At 42.4% G+C, this 19904-nt stretch overlaps 1 protein-coding gene across 2 annotated transcripts; it reads right to left on the reverse strand.

The window, feature by feature from the left end:
- Nucleotides 1-977: 977 nt before the first annotated feature.
- On the reverse strand, nucleotides 978-17006 carry chtf18 (CTF18, chromosome transmission fidelity factor 18 homolog (S. cerevisiae)). 2 transcript variants are annotated; one of them, XM_047579306.1, is made up of 22 exons: nucleotides 16754-17006; nucleotides 16034-16123; nucleotides 15797-15941; nucleotides 15187-15376; nucleotides 14963-15055; nucleotides 13794-13846; nucleotides 13552-13699; nucleotides 13241-13465; nucleotides 12342-12439; nucleotides 12107-12230; nucleotides 11878-12014; nucleotides 11315-11408; nucleotides 11109-11207; nucleotides 10894-11024; nucleotides 9929-10043; nucleotides 9598-9822; nucleotides 9359-9508; nucleotides 8357-8487; nucleotides 6939-7083; nucleotides 4975-5070; nucleotides 3332-3401; nucleotides 978-1288 (listed from the first exon to the last, which is right to left on the reverse strand). In XM_047579306.1, exons 1-22 carry the CDS (start codon nucleotides 16839-16841, stop codon nucleotides 1167-1169), a joined length of 2769 nt encoding a protein of 922 aa, XP_047435262.1. In that variant the 5' UTR covers nucleotides 16842-17006; the 3' UTR covers nucleotides 978-1166. The 2 variants fall into 2 exon arrangements, with proteins under 2 accessions (XP_047435262.1, XP_047435261.1); XM_047579305.1 differs by having other exon boundaries at nucleotides 13552-13702.
- Between the last annotated feature and the right edge of the window lie 2898 nt (nucleotides 17007-19904).

Genomic DNA, 19904 nt, shown 5'->3' on the forward strand with positions numbered 1-19904 from the left:
AAAGGGAGCGGCACTCAGGTGGCTGAAATCTGCAAACTCACCACTAGATGTCACTAAATCCCACACGTTGGTCCTTTAAAAAGTTTGGCAGCCTGACAGAGGAATACGGTACAATCCTCATGTGTTATTATTTGAAAGGTCACAAGATGACGTGAGTAACTTATTAGGGACTTTAAAAATGATTCACATGCAGTAAGATGTGAATCACACTTGATGTGTTGCTATTCTCGTCTTTCCAAAAATGAAACTTATATCAGAAATTGCCCAGAGAAACAGGAGAATTAGTTTTCCATTGATATAGTAGAATAATATAATGCTTTAATATGGCCTGTGCTTCTGTTTAAGCTGTGATTTCTCATCAGTTACGTTTATTTTTTCTGTTTTCTACGCGTGTGAACAGCAGAAGCATCATGGAGGAGTTAGACGTCCCACAGATGAGGAGAGAAGTGGAAAGCCTTCAGTATCAGCTGGCTATCAACAGAGAGAAATCCTCCATCACTGTTACCGAGTGAGTGTCTGCCGTCCACACACGCACACAAACAGAAACCAAACAAACAGAAACCACACACACACACGCACACAGACAGAGTATTGTTTCGCTGCTGACCGTGTGTGTTTTATTTGCAGGCTGGTAAAGTGGATCGAGGGTTGCGTTTGTGAAGATCCGTTTCTGAACCCTGAGCTGATGCGAGCCAACCCCTGGGTGGAGAAGGGCAAGTGTGTGATCCTCTAATGGTCACACACTTGCACAAACACACACAAACACACACACAGACACAATCACGGATGCATATAAGCTAAAGAATCATGCACTCCCACACGGCCACGCTGCACTAACTCACACACCGTCTCTCACACGACCACACATTATTGCTACTTTCATGTTTATTTATTTGGAGACTCTTGAATGCTGTTACTTTATGTGAAGACCAATGTGTGTGTGAGTGTACAGCAATTAGTAGCTTTCTAGAGGTTTGTTTTCATGGACTGCTGAGCAATGTTCAACACCTTTTTATTGGCTCTTTACACCGTCAATCCAAATAAAGACTGTTTTGAATTTAACAGGGATGTGTCTCGACGTGGATGCTTTCACACAGCACGGGAGGAACAAGTACAGCAGCGGGGGCTGAGGCAGTCACGTGCGTGCGTGTGTGTGTGTCTGCGTGTTACAGTAGTTCTCTGATGTAGACGTTGCGCCTGACAGCGTTGGACATGCCCTCGTTAAACCGGAACCACACGTCACTGTTGCCCACTGCGGTTCCCATAGAAAGAACGGCACATTTCTCACCTGCAGAGAGAAAGAGGTTCAGTAAAAACTTTATTCAAATGCCGTCACCACAATTTTCCAAAGCCCTAACGATGTTGTCCATAATATTATGGCATCACGGTGAAGTCAATGATGGACACATCTGGATTTAAAATCAATATAATTATCAATATTAACCTCCCTTTTCTAATGCATCTTAATTTCTGTAAGATAAGATTAAGATGTTTAAGTATTTGGGATCAGTAGGACCTAAGAAGTACAAAAAATAAGCATCATCTTTGAACAATAGGTAGTTTTGACACAGGGGATGTGTACCAAACCATAAACCTGTTTATTTTATTGCATGCATCCGGTGTACCTGTGAATTTGTTCAATTTTAAAGTCATATTAAACTAGAAAAGTAAATAAGCGTAAATAAACAGGTGTATTGACCCTTCGCTAAATGAAGCAGAATAAGCTGCAACAAATCTAAAACCTAATGTCCACATATGAGGACGCCAGGTCTCAGGAGGTTAGATGTACACGTGGAATTTTGACGATTATAATTTCACCTTTGAGTGAATTTTATCAAAAAATTAAGAAATTTAGAGTTTTCCAAAGATGTCACGTTCACAAAACTAGTAAGAACCTGAAAACACATGATGCAGTCGAAGTCTTCATTCAAATCTTCATTTGAAAAATCTGACATCGATTCATAAAATATTCAATTCCGTTGTTTTTGTTGTTGTTTTTGTTTTTTAAATACCTGATATTTCTTCCATCCTTAAGTTTTCAGGGCAAGATTAGCTTAACACGCAATGTAAAGGAGAAATTAAATGGACCAGCTGAATAGCAGTATCCTCCTCAAATGTATTATAAAAGAACAAAGAACTATGTCAGACTGAATTACAGTATATTTATTAGCTGGTGATATAACTGTGGGTGTGACCACTCGTCTTTGTATCTTGTCTGACCTGTGATGGACTTATCCACAATATCTTCCACACAAGCCTGATTACAGAGAGATATATCTATAAAGATCCACCTCTTTAGCAAACATGTCCCAACCCTTGAACTTGGACCTTACTGAACATTTACACTAAACAACGCTGTGAACAAGAAGTGGTTGCTCATGAATGTGGTCAACACAACTTAATGTGACGGCCTTCACCACTTATAGAAGCATAAAAACAAAATGTAGCATCATTCAGATAAAATAGTCAAATGTAGGGCATCAGATTGGAAACTTTCATTGATAATCCAAAAATGTTAGTTTAGCATCTGACCAGCTGATAAATTTACACGAAGAACAAACTTTTACCTTTTTTGAATTAGGTGAAATATCTGGCCACTAACTCAGAGTTCACCAGACGGTCACTAACTCTAACTAGTTTTATATTTTTCTGTTTATTTTTTATAATTTGTTGCTGAAAACAACAAACTAATGAGAGTCGACGTTTTTGACTAAAAAAAACTATAGTTCTCTACAAACTTCACCATTTATTCACTCAGATTAGTGCATCGCAGGAAGAGACACAGTCACCTCCGCATATAGAAACTCTCTAATGGCGCTCTGGGTAATCAACAGGGGAAGCAGGACACAGGATTTGGAGAAGAGCCTTTTTTTAGTTGGTGCAGTCCTGACGTCGTTCCTGCTCTGACCCACAAACAGCCGCGGCTCTGTCTTTCCACCCTGATTATCCTGTCAATCAATTTCCTGGACGCACCGTTTTTCTAGGAAGTCGTGTTAATGGGTTCACATTTAATAGCAATGAATGGATAACTGGATCTCTAGTTTGACATAATATCCACCTCAGGGTGGAGGACGGAGACGGAGCCATTTTGATGTGCGGTGACTATAGGACTGCAGACACGCAGCTGATTCAACTAAAACACAGAGGCTGTGTCCACAGTTGCCAACGTGAAATATGGTAATATCAGCGTGACAAAGTGCAGGAGGCGTTACGTAACGTTACATAACACACGTCAGTTTGCACCTCAGCTGTCGGAGCTCTCTGGGGTTTTTTTTTTTTTTGGATAAATGGAGCTACTCTAATGTCACTTAGCAGTGAGACTCTACATCACCTGTGTCTGAGGACGGCTGAGGCCGCTGAGGTTTGGGGGCGACCGCTCGGCCAAAGAAATCCAGCTCAGGCTGTGGGACACAAACACAGTCACGATGAGGAGGACGAAGTTAATAAGTTTCTAAAACACTGGCCTCAATAACAAGGTCAACATCAATGAACAATCACACACACACACACACACATACACACACACACACTAGCCATCATTAGCCTAATTTCTAGCTTCACCATTAGGGAGAGTAACCCAGTGGCTTCTCATTACCCTCGTTTCAGCCCTCCAGAGATTACATTTCTGATCTATTATAACTACAGCTCACTCAGAGAAGGCTGCTCCTCCGTGGCTCCACCTACAGACGGCGACTAACACATAACTGTAGAGCTCTAGGAAGCTCAGCGCACATTAAACATCAGTCAATCCTGACTCTTGCCTTACAACCTAAAAACATACACATACACTCACAGAGGAATCTGCTACTTCTTTTTTATGATTATAAACTACTAAAATAAAGATGTAGTTGCAGTGATGACACCAATTGTGTCGATGCCGATCCAGGCATTTTGTTTAAATGAATGGTTCTGTATTTATTAGTTTTAGTCCTGTCATAAGCTACTACTACTTCTTCTTACGTTTTACGTCAAAGCTTCCAAACATTAGAGAAGAAGAAGAATCACGGGACTAAACACGTCTGCTGGGAGGTAATGTAAAAACATTACGTTACAGAGTCGTTGGCCCTGTGCTCAGGTCTTCGACCTGTCCAGCATGGGTGACCCTACACGGGGTGAAATCTCCCACTGGCAAAGCTCTACGGTTCATTGACACGCACAGGCTCCCCGACCATTACAAGGCTGCAATCCAGCATCATGCTGCCCTGCATGGCAGGAGGCTTTAATGGACAGTAAGTAAGGAAGTAAGTGGATGTAAGTGGATGTACTTTACTCTGTAAATTATGCAATGTGGATGTTAAGTGAGGTGGTATCAGGACACTATCAAACTGCTGCACCTCCTACAGGGAAATATATCACATAACTGAATACACTTAAAGGCTGCACCAAAACCACAACCAATCAAACGCTGCCTTTAAATCAAACTCATTTCAGTTCAGGGGCCACATGCAGCCCAATTTGATTTCAAGGGGGGTGGACCAGTAACACAATAGTTTATTATCTGGTAAATACAACAACAACTTCAGATGTTTCCCTTTGCTTTAGTGCAAAAAAGTACTACATGCTACATGTAGTTAAGTTAAGTTAAGTTAAGTTAAGAAGTCCAAGTCCAATTCCTTATTTTATCACATATTTCAGTGTAATTTTTGCAAATTCATCCCACGGCCCAGATTGGACCCCCTGGCAGGTTGGTTTTAGTCCATGGACCTTATGTTTGACACCCCCCTGCGTTTAAAAGAAGAGAGAAGTTTCCTGGCGACAGCTTCAAGGCAAATAAAAAGATTCCACATGTTTCTGTAGTAACGGACATAGGTTTTCATCATCTGTTGGAGAGTCTGAAGCGAAGGTACGAGCTTTACCTCTGGACACTGCATTAACACTGACAGCCCTATTTTTTGGACAGTCACATGGTACAAATGCAATCAAGGAGAATACAAGTAAAATAAGAAAAAGCCTTTATGTGTTGGTGCGTCTCACCCTGATCTCCACCGTGGTCTGTTTGACAATGTTCTCCAGTCTCTGCTGATGGTTCCTGGACGGTTTAGGTCCGGCACTCTTTTTTTCTTCCACCTTCTGCATCAAACAGATGGTGAATACATTAAATTAAACACATAACAACAGGGAGCGTTGCAAAACCTTGATTAAACATACAGTGGGGGAAATAAGTATTTGATCCCCTGCTGAATTTGTAAGTTTGCCCACTTCCATAGAAATGATCAGACTCTGGTTTTTATGGTTGTTTACTGGTTATGGGTATAGACAGAATATCAGTCGAAAATGCATAAAAAACACACAATCTAAAAGTTATAAATTGTTATGTATTTTATTAAGGGAAATAAGTATTTGATCCCCAAGCACAACACAAGTCAGTACTTTGTAGAGAAACCTTTGTTGGCAAGCACAGCGATGAGACGTTTCTTGTAGTTGGTCACCAGGTTTGCACACAGCGCAGGAGGGATTTTGGCCCATTCATCTTTACAGACAGTCTCTAAATCCTTCAAGTTTCTTGGCTGCCTCTTGGAAACTCGGAGCTTCAGCTCCCTCCACAGGTTTTCGATCGGGTTAAGGTCTGGAGACTGACTAGGCCACTCCATGACCTTAATATGCTTCTTCTTGAGCCACTCCTTTGTTGTCCTGGCAGTATGTTTTGGGTCATTGTCATGTTGGAAAACCCACCCACGAGGCATCTTCAGTGTTCTTGCTGAGGTTTTTGTCCAAGATGTTACAGTACATGGCTGCATTCATTGGCCCCATAATGCGGTGAAGTTGCCCTGTACCCTTTGCTGAAAAACAGCCCCAAAACATGATGTTTCCACCTCCATGCTTAACCGTGGGTATGGTGTTCTTTGGGTCATACTCACGTTTTTTCATCCTCCAAACACGGCGGGTCGAGTTAATGCCAAATAGCTCAACTTTGGTTTCGTCAGACCACAGCACTTTCTCCCAAGCCTTCTCTGAGTCATTTAGATGTTCACTGGCAAACTTAAGGCGGGCCTGTACATGTGCCTTCTTGAGCAGGGGGACCTTGCGGGCACTGCAAGAGTTCAATCCATAACGGCGCAGTGTGTTGCCAACTGTTTTCTTGGTGACGGAGGTCCCAACTGCTTCCAGATCATTAACAAGCTCCTGCCGTGTTGTTTTAGGCTGCTCCCTCACCTTTCTCATCATCATCCTCACTCCATGAGGCGAGATTTTGCGGGGAGCTCCAGACCGAGGACAGTTGATGGTCCTTTTATGGGTCTTCCACTTGCGAATAATGGCACCAATAGTTGTCACCTTCTCACCAAGCCTTTTGCTGATGGTTTTGTAACCTATACCAGCCTTGTGCAGGTGTAGAATCTTGTCCCTGACATCTTTTGACAGCTCTTTGGTCTTGCCCATGGTGCTGTAGAAGTTGGAATGTAAGAAACTGATTCTTAGAGCAGGTGTGCTTTATATACATGACGAGTTAAGATCAGGAGTATTGGTAATTAGTTGACTGAGCACAGCTGTGTGCCACATGCGCACCAGCCAATCTGTAGGAGCCTGAATTCTAAGTGAATTGTTGGGGATCAAATACTTATTTCCCTTAATAAAATACATAACAATTTATAACTTTTAGATTGTGTGTTTTTTATGCATTTTCGACTGATATTCTGTCTATACCCATAACCAGTAAACAACCATAAAAACCAGAGTCTGATCATTTCTATGGAAGTGGGCAAACTTACAAATTCAGCAGGGGATCAAATACTTATTTCCCCCACTGTACATATATTTTAAATTTCTCTAAATAAAGATTGAACTGAATGCACAATGATAATAATACTGTATATTTATAAAAAGCACTAGGCCGAGTTTAATATAGAACACATATAGTAGGTAGGGGGCCCCTACTTAATCTCTCCATCAGTTTTGTGAGTCCTTGGCCTGAAAAATGTAGAAATGTTCCGATGTCTCACCTGTGCAGGGTTTCGTTGAAGGATCATCTGCTCGGCCCTCCTCATCTTCTCTTGCTCCATCTCTCTGCTGATGGTTTGTTTGGCCTGATACGTCAGCTGGCGGCGCGGAGGCAGACCCGGGAACCTCACCACTTCCTCCACGCGCCTGCGACACAAATACGCACGCGTGCGGCTCAACACAAACAAGGCAACGCACTCAAAAACAGGGTGCAACTGACACGCGTGTGAATCCTGTTAGGCGGCAAACAAAATAAACAAAAAGCTTCCACTTTCGGTGTCGTGGTTTATGTTTTCCAGAATAAAACCCCGAATCTGTCGCTCTCTAAAACCTTAATCCTCTTACCGCTGAACTCCAGCTCCATCCAACACACTCACACATCAGAAAAATCTTACTCAGTGCCTCACGGATCAACACAAGCAAAATAAAAACAGCTGGATGACACGGTGAGATATTTATGGCCAGTTATCGCTCTGATTTATCAGATGTTATCGCTCTAAACGAACACATATTTAAATTAAACACTGCACAGCGACACAGGATACCAACAGTGTGTTGAATTTTTAGCAGCACGTCTTTATTTGGAGTTCAAAGTGTTAGCAGACATGATATGACCCAATTCTAACATGTGACAGAATAACACATTCCTCATCCACAGAGGACAGACGACGCTGCAGCAGACCGGAGATAAAAGAGTTCAACTGATTCATAACGAAAGCCAGAGAACAGAGCAGCACCATCATTAAATCCCTTTGCGCCTGTGACGTCAAACGTTCACGTTAACAACCGCGTCTTGACCCACGAGTGGTCACAGAGTGGCGTTGTGGTGCGCTAGAGACGGCAGGTACAGGAACGTGTAGATGAGGAGAAGCAGCAGCAGAGCCAGAACCAAAGGCAGACCCCAGTCGTTGGTGACTAGAACCTCGTCGCAGCGAGCCTGCAGGAAGGAGCCCCGCGGGGCACCTCGCTCCTTGGCCTGGGTCGGCATGGCTCCCAACAACGGGCTCAGCTATCGCACTCACACGACAACCGTCTGCGTCGTCCTCGGGAGTCGAAACGTAGTCCAGTGAACAACCTGGATATTCCCGACTCGTACGTTATCGACACATGTTCCCTCCTCAGTCAACTCCACTAACTGGTCCGACTTAACCTCTTCATCGTTTCATCTCTGTACATCCACCCGCACTCCACCACCGGTGAAGCTTCACTGCTCTCTACCCTGCTTCAGCACCGCCAACCATCACACACCCACACCAGGTGTTAAGGGGATTAATCTCTAAGCCTCCATGCAGAGAACCACAGCGTGGACAAGAGCAGTGACCTTCAACACCCGACATACACATATCTGCTCCGCATGAGTCCACACGCACGACACAGTGAAGTGCAGGCGGTGTGCGTGTGTGTGTGTGTGTGTACTCACGGCTCCAGGACGTAGGTGTACTGTCCCTCAGGTGTGCGGTCCTGCCTGTACGAGAGGTTGTAGGCCAGCATGGTGCTGATCAGATCACGCATTTGTTCTTTCTCTCTGCTGCTGAACAGCTGTGGATTCACCTGCGAGAAACACACGAGACCGGAGCCACCGTCGTTGTTATTTTATCCCCTCTAATCGGTCTTACATACTATAGGGCTGGGCGGCATATCGGTTCATACCGAATACCGGTATTTGTTTTCATTTTTAATGCACTGGCAACCAGTGTATTTGATTACACGGCGACCACGAGACACTGTTTAGAATTGGACCATTCTCAATGTAGTAGCTTTTTTTTTTTTGTGTGACTGGATGTCCTCAATTTATGGGGACATTCCCAGTTTTGGATGGCTAAAGCTGTCCCCGAAAATGTCTACAATTTTAGCTTTTTTTATGAATGAGAAGAAAAAAAAATCTTGCGCGTAGACTACAGTTATTACGGTAGCAGGTCGTACTGCTATTTGCATTACAGACATAAGAGTTTAAATATGTTTACATATGAACGTATATATAACTTATAAATTAAACTGTAATTGTCCCCATTTCCCCATGTGATAGTGATCATAGTGAACATTTCCACATGAGCAGGCAGTGCTAACACAGGGCCATACAAACCTGTTTTACTACTAGTGTGGGATTATTCTACAGTATTTACTCATCATCACAATAAAACCAACTGATGTGAAAATAACACGTCAGTAACTCGTGAGCAGCATCAAAACACAATAGAGGCAACAAAACATCAAAACCACCTGTGTGAAAGGTACATCCAGCTAAAAATGAATCTAGTGTAATTGTTTCAAAGAGCTACTTATCTTTTTGGAGGCTGCAGTTCATGTAGAATTGTGCTGAGATTCTTTGTTATAATTGTATTATTTTTTTTTTGTGATAAATGGATCCAGAGCAGGAATCTGTGATTCCAGCTACAGTACCAGTACCTATGCTCTGACTTACGGGCCGTAGTTTTGGACAGATGATGTCGAGGAGCAGCGTGAGAATATCAAGGGTCAGGCTGAGCTGGCTGATCCTCGTCCTGATGCATGCTGGGATGTCAGCCAGCATGGTGGCCAGAGCGTTCCTGCTGCTGAGGAGACGAGTGGAGGCCTGAGGAGGACACAACAATGACTCAGTTTGTTTTTTATTCTAAATATGATGCACATTTCCTTTCATCCACTGCTTCATAAGACCAGTACCTCGTGCTGGCTGTGGGGGTAGCTGATGCGGGGCACATGTGTGTGAGCAAACAGGAAGTGAAAGCTGACGGACAGGAAGGGCAGGTATTTCATCAGCGTGAAGTTCTGCCCGTGCATAATGATGTGGTTGAGTCTGTCTGAGAACGACAGCCAGTCCAGAGCCTCGCACACGCTGTGCATGTGAGGGTCCCTCACCCGCATGGACAGGTAGTTATCGTACAGACCCTGAGGAATAAACAGAAACAAACCAGGAAGATAATAGAAATGGAGTTTCTGTGCAAATACTATAGGAAATGTTGTGGCAAAGTAACATCATTAGGAGGTTTCTTACCTGAGAAACCTTATCATACTCTCCACTAGACGAAGCCAGATGTAGAATCTGCTGGAACCTCTGAGCTCCCACTCCTGAGCCCGGTGCCTCCTCAAAGCCCTGACCGATACGTTTCCTGAGGGACCAGGACACAGTACGAGGGAGTTAGAGTCTAGATCAGGGGGGCTTCAATGTTTTTCAGGCCAAGGACCCAAAACTGATGGAGAGATTAAGTAGGACCCCCTGTTATATGTGTTCTATATTAAATTTGGCCTAGTGCTTATAATCTACTTTATTATCATTTTGCATTCAATATTAGGCTATAATAAACAGGTGCCACTGCCATAAACATAAACATACCTATATATATATGTATATATAACATGCACTGTGCATCATTAAGAGCTCCTGTATCACTGAATGAGTGAAATGCTACCGAAAGATAATGTCTTCTGCCTCTGTTTATCCCTTTACCAAAATATGTTGGATTCGGGTTAATGTGTATTTAAAGAAATTTAAATTTGTGGGGGAAAAGTTTAAAAAAAATATATTAAAAAAATCACAAATCAACCAAGGATTTTGCAATTATTTTATCTTTGATGTAAAAATTAAATGGTTCTACCAGTTTGTGCTCCCACGTTAAAAATAAAAGGAAAAAATAAAACACAAATGAACTGAACTTAACACCTATTTTACAGGTAAAGTCTATTACTATTAATCTGTTTATGTACTAATAGTTGTACCATATTTGTTATGACTTGATAAGAAAGAACTGCAATAATAATCAAATTAAATATGAAATAAAACCACAATAATCAACAGGGGATCAATATTATTAATACAATTAAGTTAAGGAAGGAACGTACTTAGATTTCACTTTTGGTTCACAGAGAAATTATAGATCTCACTAAACTGAACACTAACAGAAGCTCAGCAGCGTTAAAGGTAAAGGCTCCTGTAGCTACTCGACGACGGACCAAATGTACCGTTTTGTTCTTGGTAACTGGAAGATTTCCTGCCACAGATGGAACAAGCCTTTGTTCTGGTCCTTCTGCCCCACGTTAACACACTGGATGGTCTTGGTATCGAGCTGCTTGTGACCGCGGCCGTGGAGGAACTAAAGATAGAAAAGAGTTTAATGTCATATAATTACAACGCACCACGCAACAGACAGAAGCTCCTTCACAGTGCTTCCACTCACTTGTAGCGTGTTGATGCAGGACCGGATGTCGTTGTCCGTCTTCTCGCACAGTGACATCAGAGTTCCTGAGTCGGCCTTCAGCCCCTGTCGGAGGGAGATCTGCACACAAACACCCCATTTTTATCATTGTTATTGTGTTCAGAAATGTTTCTCCACTTGTTGTTGAGTGTGTGTGTGTGTGTTTTTGTGTGTGTGTGTGCGCTGACCTCTGCCAGTCTCTGAGCCAGACGGGAAGGTTGAGTTTGTGGGAAAGATAAGAGGAAGGCCTGCTGCCTGAGAGGTCTAAGAGCTGGAGTATAACTACGAGAAAAGAACAAAAAACACAACATTTAAAGCCTACATGCCCACAAACACACAATGGACAATTCACACTGATCAGCCACAACATTAAAATGTTACTTAAGACATGTACCACCCACCTAGACACAAACAGTTTAGGAACTTATCAAAAAACATGAAAATCAGCACAAGGTGTTGACCTGGCCTCTGAATTCACTAGATCCCAAACTGATCAAGTGTCTGTGGGATGATCCACAGAGGCCCCTCCCCTCAACCCACAGGACCCAAAGACCTCCCCACTAACAACATGCTGTTACCAGACACCACAGGACACCCTCAGAAGACCCATGTCCACTCTCTGAAGAGTTACAGCTGTTTTGGAGGCACAAGGGAGACCTACACATTATTAGGAAGGTGGTCATAATGTTATGCCTGATCGATACACAGCCCCCACATTAAAGCTGCTGTGAAACATCACAGTGTCTCTTACAGGTCGTTACAGATGCAGATGATCGGTCGAAGCAGGGGGGACTCCTTCTTCTTCTTCTTCTTGGATGTCTCCGCCCCGGCGTCCGCGCCGTCTCCGTCCTTCCTGTTCAGCACCGCTAACAGTATGTTGATGGCAGCCTGCAGAGCGAGACAGGGGAGCACGTTTATAGTAAAGACCGCAGCGCCACTTTCTGCATTTAGCCGGTCTTTACCGATCCTGACGAACGTACCGCAGGCGCTCCGTCGATCTCGTCGATGATGAGACAGTTCGGCCTCTCGTTGGCTCCTAAAACCGACTTCATCTGCGTGGCTGTGTCGACGCGTTTCTGGAAAACCTCTGCACTTCGATCATCGCTGCACAAACATCAACAGCACCGCTGAGCTCAAACAGGATTACTACAGCAAACACACACTTCCGTCACACGTTCTTTTATGTTTCCAGTTTTGATTTATGGTTTGTCTAACCTGGCGTTGATTTCCACCACGTTGTACCCAGCGTGCTTCGCTATGACGTGAGCCAGAGTTGTTTTCCCCAAACCTGGAGGGCCAGACAACAAGGCCACCTAGAGAGAGAACAAACACAAGTGATACCTCATGACAGGGCTGAGCGGTATACCAGTATTTTTTATCGTTATATTCATTTTTAATATACCAGACCATTTTCAATGTAGAGCTTCTAAACACGCATGATGTGACTGTGTCACTTCAAGGTGCGGTGAAGATGGAAAGGTCCAAAAAAAATGTAGTGGCAGAACGAGAATCCTTGTGGCACTGCAGCTGTTTGTGACCAGACGTCCCCGATTTCTGGGGACAGTCCCTGTGTTAGATGAACTGTCCCCCAGTTAAAACTGTCCCCGAAACTGTCCACAATATTAGCTTTTTATGAATGAGAAAAGAAAAATGTTGCGCGCACACTACATTTATTACGGTAACTGGTCGCGTTGCTATTGACATTACAGACGTAGCAGTTTAAATGTGTTTAAATATTTCACAATAAATAAACTGTAATTGTCCCTGTTTCTTCATTTCATCTTGATGTTTTTTTCAAATGTTGTTTTTTGTTTTGTTTTAATTTTTGAACTGTAACTGTCCCCAGATTTCCACACCAGCAGGCAGTGCTAACACGGGGCCATGCAAATCTGTTTTACTACTAGTGTGGAATTATTCTACAATATTTACTCATCATCACAGTAAAATAGTCCATCGTTAGTCAATCTACTGGATTAAATCCTCTCAACAAGCAGAAAATGTTATGAACATGTGATTAAGCATTAAAAGAAAAATACCGTAATATACCGTGATACCGCTCAGCTGTAACTGAAGGTCATTAAATAGAAACATATGTGACAGTGAATCTCTTCTACCTTGAACTTGGGCCGTTTGTACTGGTCCAGCTCGGCCTCCAGCAGCTCCTCCGTCACCTCAATCTTGCTCTTGAAGCGATTCTGATTCTGATTTCCTTGATTGGGTTTGAACGAGTTCTGATTGGCTGCTTGCTTGTCAGCTCGGACCGGGCGGGACTTCCTCTCTTTTCCGAACACTACGGTGTCCCAGAGTTTCAACCACTTGAGCAGACAGCGGTTGGTGAACTGCAAAAAAACAGGCAAACGTTTCATTCATTTATACAGAAAACATGTGGCGTCAACGTCGCGTAGCAGCATTTCACATCACTTACATCATCACTGAGAAGCTCCGTGTAATGACGTGGAGAAAATCTGTCCACCCACAGTCGAGACTTCCTGCCCTCGGTGTCCTCTGGATCCGTGTTCTCTTCTTCTTCTCCTTCTTGTGTGCTTTCAGACTCAGCGATCACATCGTTCACGCTGCTGGAATGGGACACAGATCCCGACAGAGAGTTAAAACTCCTTGGGCTACATGTAATTCTTGTCCCTTGACATTTATGTGTGTGAGTATTACCGAGCCAACAGGTCTGTGAGACGCTGGGATTCCTCCACAACCTGCTGGTGACGCTGCAAGATCACATAAAGACAATTAACGTTTGAAAATGGGCCGTTAATGTCCTTGGATTAAACCGTGTGAAAGGGAAACACAGTGGACAGACAAGGTTAGAAACTAGGCTCCAGTTAGCAGTTATACCGATCAGCCACAACATTAAAACCAACAGGTAAATAACATTGACTTTAATGTGTTTCCCATAAAGGGTGGGTATTAGCAAGGACTTCACAATACGATACATTATTGCAATATTCTACAAGAGAATTTTTAAATTAATCTTAAAATGCAAGTTGTATATATGAACATCAGATTACAGTGATAAATCATTTAAAATTGAGTTAAAAATAATATTAAATATATTAAATATTAAAAATGCAAAGTGGAGGCGTGGAGGTTGTTCACAATCACCCCAAAACATGACTTTTTCTTGAAATACTGAAATTAAAACATTCAAAATCGATACTTATTGGAAGGTTACATATCGATATCGATATTGATTTTTTCCATTTTTTTTATTAATGCAACAGTTTTGTCAAGTAAGTATTTAATGATATAAGCAGATATTCAAATAATATATTCATCCTCAAACAAGAAAGAAAAACATCCCTACTCACATAATCTAAGACTCACTTTAATCTTTGAAAATTATTTCAAGAGTCTCTACTCTGTACCAAAGCACAACAATACTTAAATCATGACACCACATTACTCTTTTATATTACAGTATTGTGAGAACATATACTGTAATATTTAAATGACAATGATTGTAACATTAGCTCTTTTTCTGTAAAGTAGTGACGTAGTGGAAGGATTGAATTTTCTCGCTCTGAATTGCGAGTTGTCGAGCAGTATGTCTGCGTGTCCCTCACTAACCACGATCTCTGAATGGTGTCATGAAATGTGAGTCCCTGTGTTTGCTCTGTTCTCAGAAAGGTTTATGTTCATACTACACTTTTAGCTCCACAGCATCATCTAGTGGTCAGAAAATCATCCACAGATTTTATTCTAGCATCAAAAGTGTCCATTCACATCTGCAAATTAATGCTTGATGCAGGTATTGACATAAAACATTGTCTGCATTGAATATTGTTTACAGTGTCACATTGTGCTGCAGTTGTTAAGTCTCTCACCCTCTCTGCCTCTTGTTCTCTCAGGACTCCTATAGGTACTGCCAGCAGTCCCAGTCCACCCCAGAGGTTTGGTACCAGTCTGGAGTCCTCAGTCTGGAGTGGAGAGACACAAGCAGTCGGGAATATATAAATCAAACTAGCACTAGCACACGACGAGCATGTCACAGTCCACAAGAGTTTAGGAAGATTCAAGAACAGAGATGAATAACCACAGGAGATCTGACCTTTGTCTCCGCGTCTTCCTTCTGCCTGAGGTAGACCCGACTCCCCGATGAATCCGTCACACTGATGTACTCCCCCTCTATCGGAGGTCGCTTCAACACAAACCGCGACGCTGGAGCCTCTGTGGGGGGTCGGCTGGGCGTCTTTGGGATCGTAGCAAAGCCACTGATATCCAAGGCAGCCTGGGTAGACCTGAAACACGCGAGCATGTTCAGAGGTCGGACGCACGACAACATTAATGCACTCTATGTTTTTTCAGGCTTATCATTCAACAGTGGTGAAACGGCCTTCACAGGGTCCCTGAGCTCAGTGTTTGAGCAACACTCAAATGGTACGGTGTTGGTTATGGTAGTGGTGTTCAGGCTACACCCAAGAAACGAAAAGTGAACAAATGTTTGACATTTTTATTCGATAAATTCCAAAATGATCGCCCATTATTTTTCTGTCAATCAAAAAGATACTTTCCTTTATGCTGCCAAGTGCTTAAATATCTGTATTAATACACACCACCATCTTTCATCGGGGGGGATGTGTTGCTTTCAAGTGCATCTTAACTGTGTGGGATTCAAGTCACCCCCAATTTTCCAGGTATTCATGTTGTATCTCTCCTACCTGAAGGTGTGCGAGGGCTCATATTGCTCTGGAGACGACGGCGGTGTGATGTCATCACCGAGCGACGGGACTGTGCTCTCTTGCGTCGGGGTGAAAAGTCTCTTGGACACACCGACGTCCTGCTTCTGCCGCTTCGCCTTTGGAGCTGAAATGAACGCGTTGCGTTTCGAGTTACAAAAAGGAAAGGGACTTAACACAACGAGACGCACACACGTGCAACGCAGAGGCCGAACTCACTGATGGGCTGATCATCCAGCAGGTGCTCGATGTCCGAGATGTCGTCTCCCGGACCCCGACTCTGACGTTTGCCCTGCTTGGTGAACTCCTCTGAGATGTTCAAGAGCACAGACAGTCACACAATGTATCTCATTGTTACAATTCAATAGTTATTCTTTAATATAATCTTTAATCTATATGATTATTCTCTTATTTATATTTTCTATTTAATTTTCCCAGGCTGGAGCAACAACTAAATTCCCCCCCTGCGATAAATTAAGTCTAATCTTATTTCCTTCAAATGCAACTAGTGGTGCACGAGTTTTAGTGTATTAATAAAAAATATCTAGGATTTGCCTTAAATATTAAATAAGAGCTCAAACACAGAATAAAACTGTGTTTGTTTATTTGGAAACATTCAGAGGATTCATGCATGTTACATGTTTTTGACTCTAATCCAGCACATGCAGTCACATTAGATCTCTAAATGTGTCATGCTACAGGATGAAAACGACCACAAACATACAACAAGAGTCCTAAAAGACTCTCTAGAGACAGGAACAACAAGGTGTCCTGCACAAGACAATAACACCCAGAGACATAAATACAGAGACAGACTGGTTACCTTACTGTGGTTAAGAGGCAAAGGGCGCTCACACTTAAAAGCACGGTTAACTCGGAGTTTAATTTGCCTTGTTGGTTGAGGAGAGCAAACAAAAACCCGAGGTTGTTTTGACTCACCCTCCATCTGAGCCATCGCGTCCAGCTCGTCGGCGAACTGCTCCTCGAATTCGTCCTGTATCTCGAATAGTTCGTCATATTCGTCCATTTCCCTTCGTGCATGTAAACGATACAATTAAACACGCGACTGACACTTAAATAAAAAAGGAGAGAAATAAAGCGTGTAATGCTGTTTTCATGAACGTTTCCTTCCCTTCTTTGGGAAGCCGCTCTAAAGTAGAAGAGAGTTCCCGGCAATTTTTTCTAGTGAAGTATTACTTCCGGGTCACGGGAGTCCTCTCTTCTGATTGGCTACTGACTTTTTTTTTCTCGTCTACGTTTGTTCTCGTTGTTTTTAAACCACAAGGTGTCAACATTATATGAGTTTGATGCAGTTTTAGTCTTGTAGTACGGGTACTTGTCTAATAAAATACTCTTGAATACTGTTTTTACTTAAGTAAAAACATTTTTTTTTTTTTTTTTACCATTAATGAAACATCTGTTGATAATTTTGCAAAAATAATAATAATAACGTTCTGACAGAATAATCTAGACACAACTGACCAGAGGTTCTGCATGAGCATCTGGATAATTTTTAAGAAGCTCGTGGGTTTTAGGTTAAGACTCATTCGCCATGAATCATGTTTGGATCCGTCAACATGGAGCAGTTCTCTTAAATAAGGCAATGGATGGTGAAGGTGTTGCTTTTCCAAATCGTCCTCCACGATGCTGCCAGCTCTCTCTTTATATGAACTCATGCCATCCGTGGAGGTTAAAAAGATGTCCTAAAGGGGGCGCTGAAGCGATGCATTGATAATTATTTGGAGTCAGCATTTTCTTTATTTTGCATTTGTCCATGCATGCGTAAATGATGCGATCAATAACAGAGGCACGTGAATATTGCCGACCGATCACTGAGATCGGTTCTAGGTCAGTTCTAACCTTTTTTAACCCTTCAGAACCGAGCGGATCTTCTGTATGTGGGTTTTGATTTACCATAACTCAAAATTCAAAGTGTTTCTGAACACAACTAACTTCGTCATCACCAACAAATTCCTGGTTTTGCGCCAAAGTCCATCCGTGGTGTTTGGTGGTGGGGGGCCTCTTGTATTAGGTGCAGCTCTCTGCTTCCCACGTGAGACTGCTACTACTCCAAATGTTTCTTTATACACGTCCATGTGTGCCTGTACGCATATCTGTATGTGAGTGAATGTGCGTGTGTGTGTTCACTTATGCGACATGTGTGTACACACGTGTATGTACAGGCATATGCGCGTGTTTAAGTAAAGCAGCTAGTTTGTGTGTCTGCATGTCCCTCAGAAAGTAGGTAGTTGAGCTCCTGCATGTAGCATTTCCTAAATATGAATCACCAGGGCCCAGAGTTGGGTCAAGGGCCCCCCAACACCCCCCATTCACATCCGACATTTCACCCCATGGCTACTGAAATGTAATTCCCATCATGCACAGTGCAGGTAAATATTCACACTACAGAGCTAAATAAACTTTATCGTCACCCTGTACATAACATAATAAATATCTATTCAGACTAAGACTCTGCTTCAGCGACCTTTGTTTTTGTAATGACCTCACAGCAGCTCATGGATAAAGTCGATTTTGATTTTTCAAATGAGACCTTAAAAATTGAAATGACTAATTATTTTCTGAACGCCACCACCATCTGACAATTTCAACTAGGACGTACCCAAAGAAAAAAAAAACATAAAAAGTATATAATGTTTTGCCTTTAATCTTTGTTTCATTAAGTGTTGGAGACTTTTATATTTCACCCAATATAACACATCACTGTATATGTTAATCCAGTGTAACATGCACATACCCATATATGAAAACATAACCCATAAAGTAAATATTTAAAACATGTGTATTAAGCTGCTGTTAATAGACATTTTCCACACCTCTGTCCTGCTGAAATGTGCACATCAGGCAGCAGCAGCTACATTTGATGTTATTCTGTAATATATACTTCTGATGACACAAATGTCAAATGTTTTTTTTTTTTTTTTTTTTTTAGATTTTTAAGTCACAAAAAGCTACTGACTTACCAGCGGCGTATAAACCTTATATTCAGACCTATACGGTGATAATTAACTTTTCACTGATGTTTACTTAAACGCTTCTGGTGGGACGTTGAGCTATAACATAGTGTTGTGCTTGTGTGTGTGTGTGTGTGTGTGTGTGTGAGCGACAGAGAGAGAGATAAATGATGATGAGTGTGACGTCAGGGTGTCTCCATCCATGCCACCATCTGCTCCTTGCAGCAGACAAACACTGGCCAGCAGTCTGCGTGTGACACTGAGTTAATTTCACATCAGGGAGCACGAAAGCAAACTCACTCATCTATCTCCGTCCCTTCCTCTTGGACTTCTCGTCCTCTCGTGTTGTATGAAAAATGTGCAGGGTGCAATACCCAGATCGAATGCAGTCCACACGAGTTATGTTCATATCCAGTTGTGTAAAATTATACACCAATCAGCCGTAACATTATGGCCACACATTGCCTTATATTGGCGTGGACTTGACGCATGGACTCCGACAAACCCCTGAACTGTGGTATCTGGCATCAAAATATTATCTATTAAGTCCCATAAGTTGCGAGGTGGGGCCTCCATTGTTTGTCCAGCACATCCCATGGATGCTGGGTTGGACTGAGATCTTGTAAATCTGGAGACGTGGCCAATGAATCATCGTTGATTCACTGCATTTACGGTCTGAACCACTTTTGATAGATACGTATCAGTACAACTCGGGAAACATGTCACAAGAGCTGCAGTTTTTGAAATGACTCAGCCATCTGACCCTTGGTAAAGTTGCTCCAACCGTTACACTTTTCCATTTGTTTTATTCTAAAGTTTCAGCTTTAGGGATAAAATCTTCCCTTGCTGGCTCACGTACCTACCTATCCTCCCCCTATCTACATGTAAACACATACTGTTTGTGCTATAGTTTAACACTTTAAAAGTATATTTTTGCAGTTTTCATCAAGTGTAGATGTGTGTCAGCATTTAAACACATACCTGGCAACAGTAAAAACAGAAGAAAAGATTTGGAACAAGTCAATGAAAAAGACAGGTAGATAAAAGATAGAAACCTTAATAAACTACGCTGTCATTTGTTTTCTCATATGTTTTCAATCATCTCTGTGTGTTTTTTC

Source organism: Mugil cephalus, chromosome 2 (genome assembly GCF_022458985.1).
Source record: "Mugil cephalus isolate CIBA_MC_2020 chromosome 2, CIBA_Mcephalus_1.1, whole genome shotgun sequence".
NCBI lineage: Eukaryota > Metazoa > Chordata > Actinopteri > Mugiliformes > Mugilidae > Mugil > Mugil cephalus.

Excerpts from the sequence above, each read along its gene's own strand:
- chtf18 (XM_047579305.1), bottom strand. The coding sequence starts at position 16,841 with ATGGACGAATATGACGAACTATTCGAGATACAGGACGAATTCGAGGAG. Across the intron at positions 12,231-12,341 it reads GTGGTGGAAATCAACGCCAG|CGATGATCGAAGTGCAGAGG; the intron begins GTTAGACAAACC and ends ATGTTTGTGCAG. Across the intron at positions 8,488-9,358 it reads TCTGTCCAAAACTACGGCCC|GTGAATCCACAGCTGTTCAG; the intron begins GTAAGTCAGAGC and ends TGTTTCTCGCAG.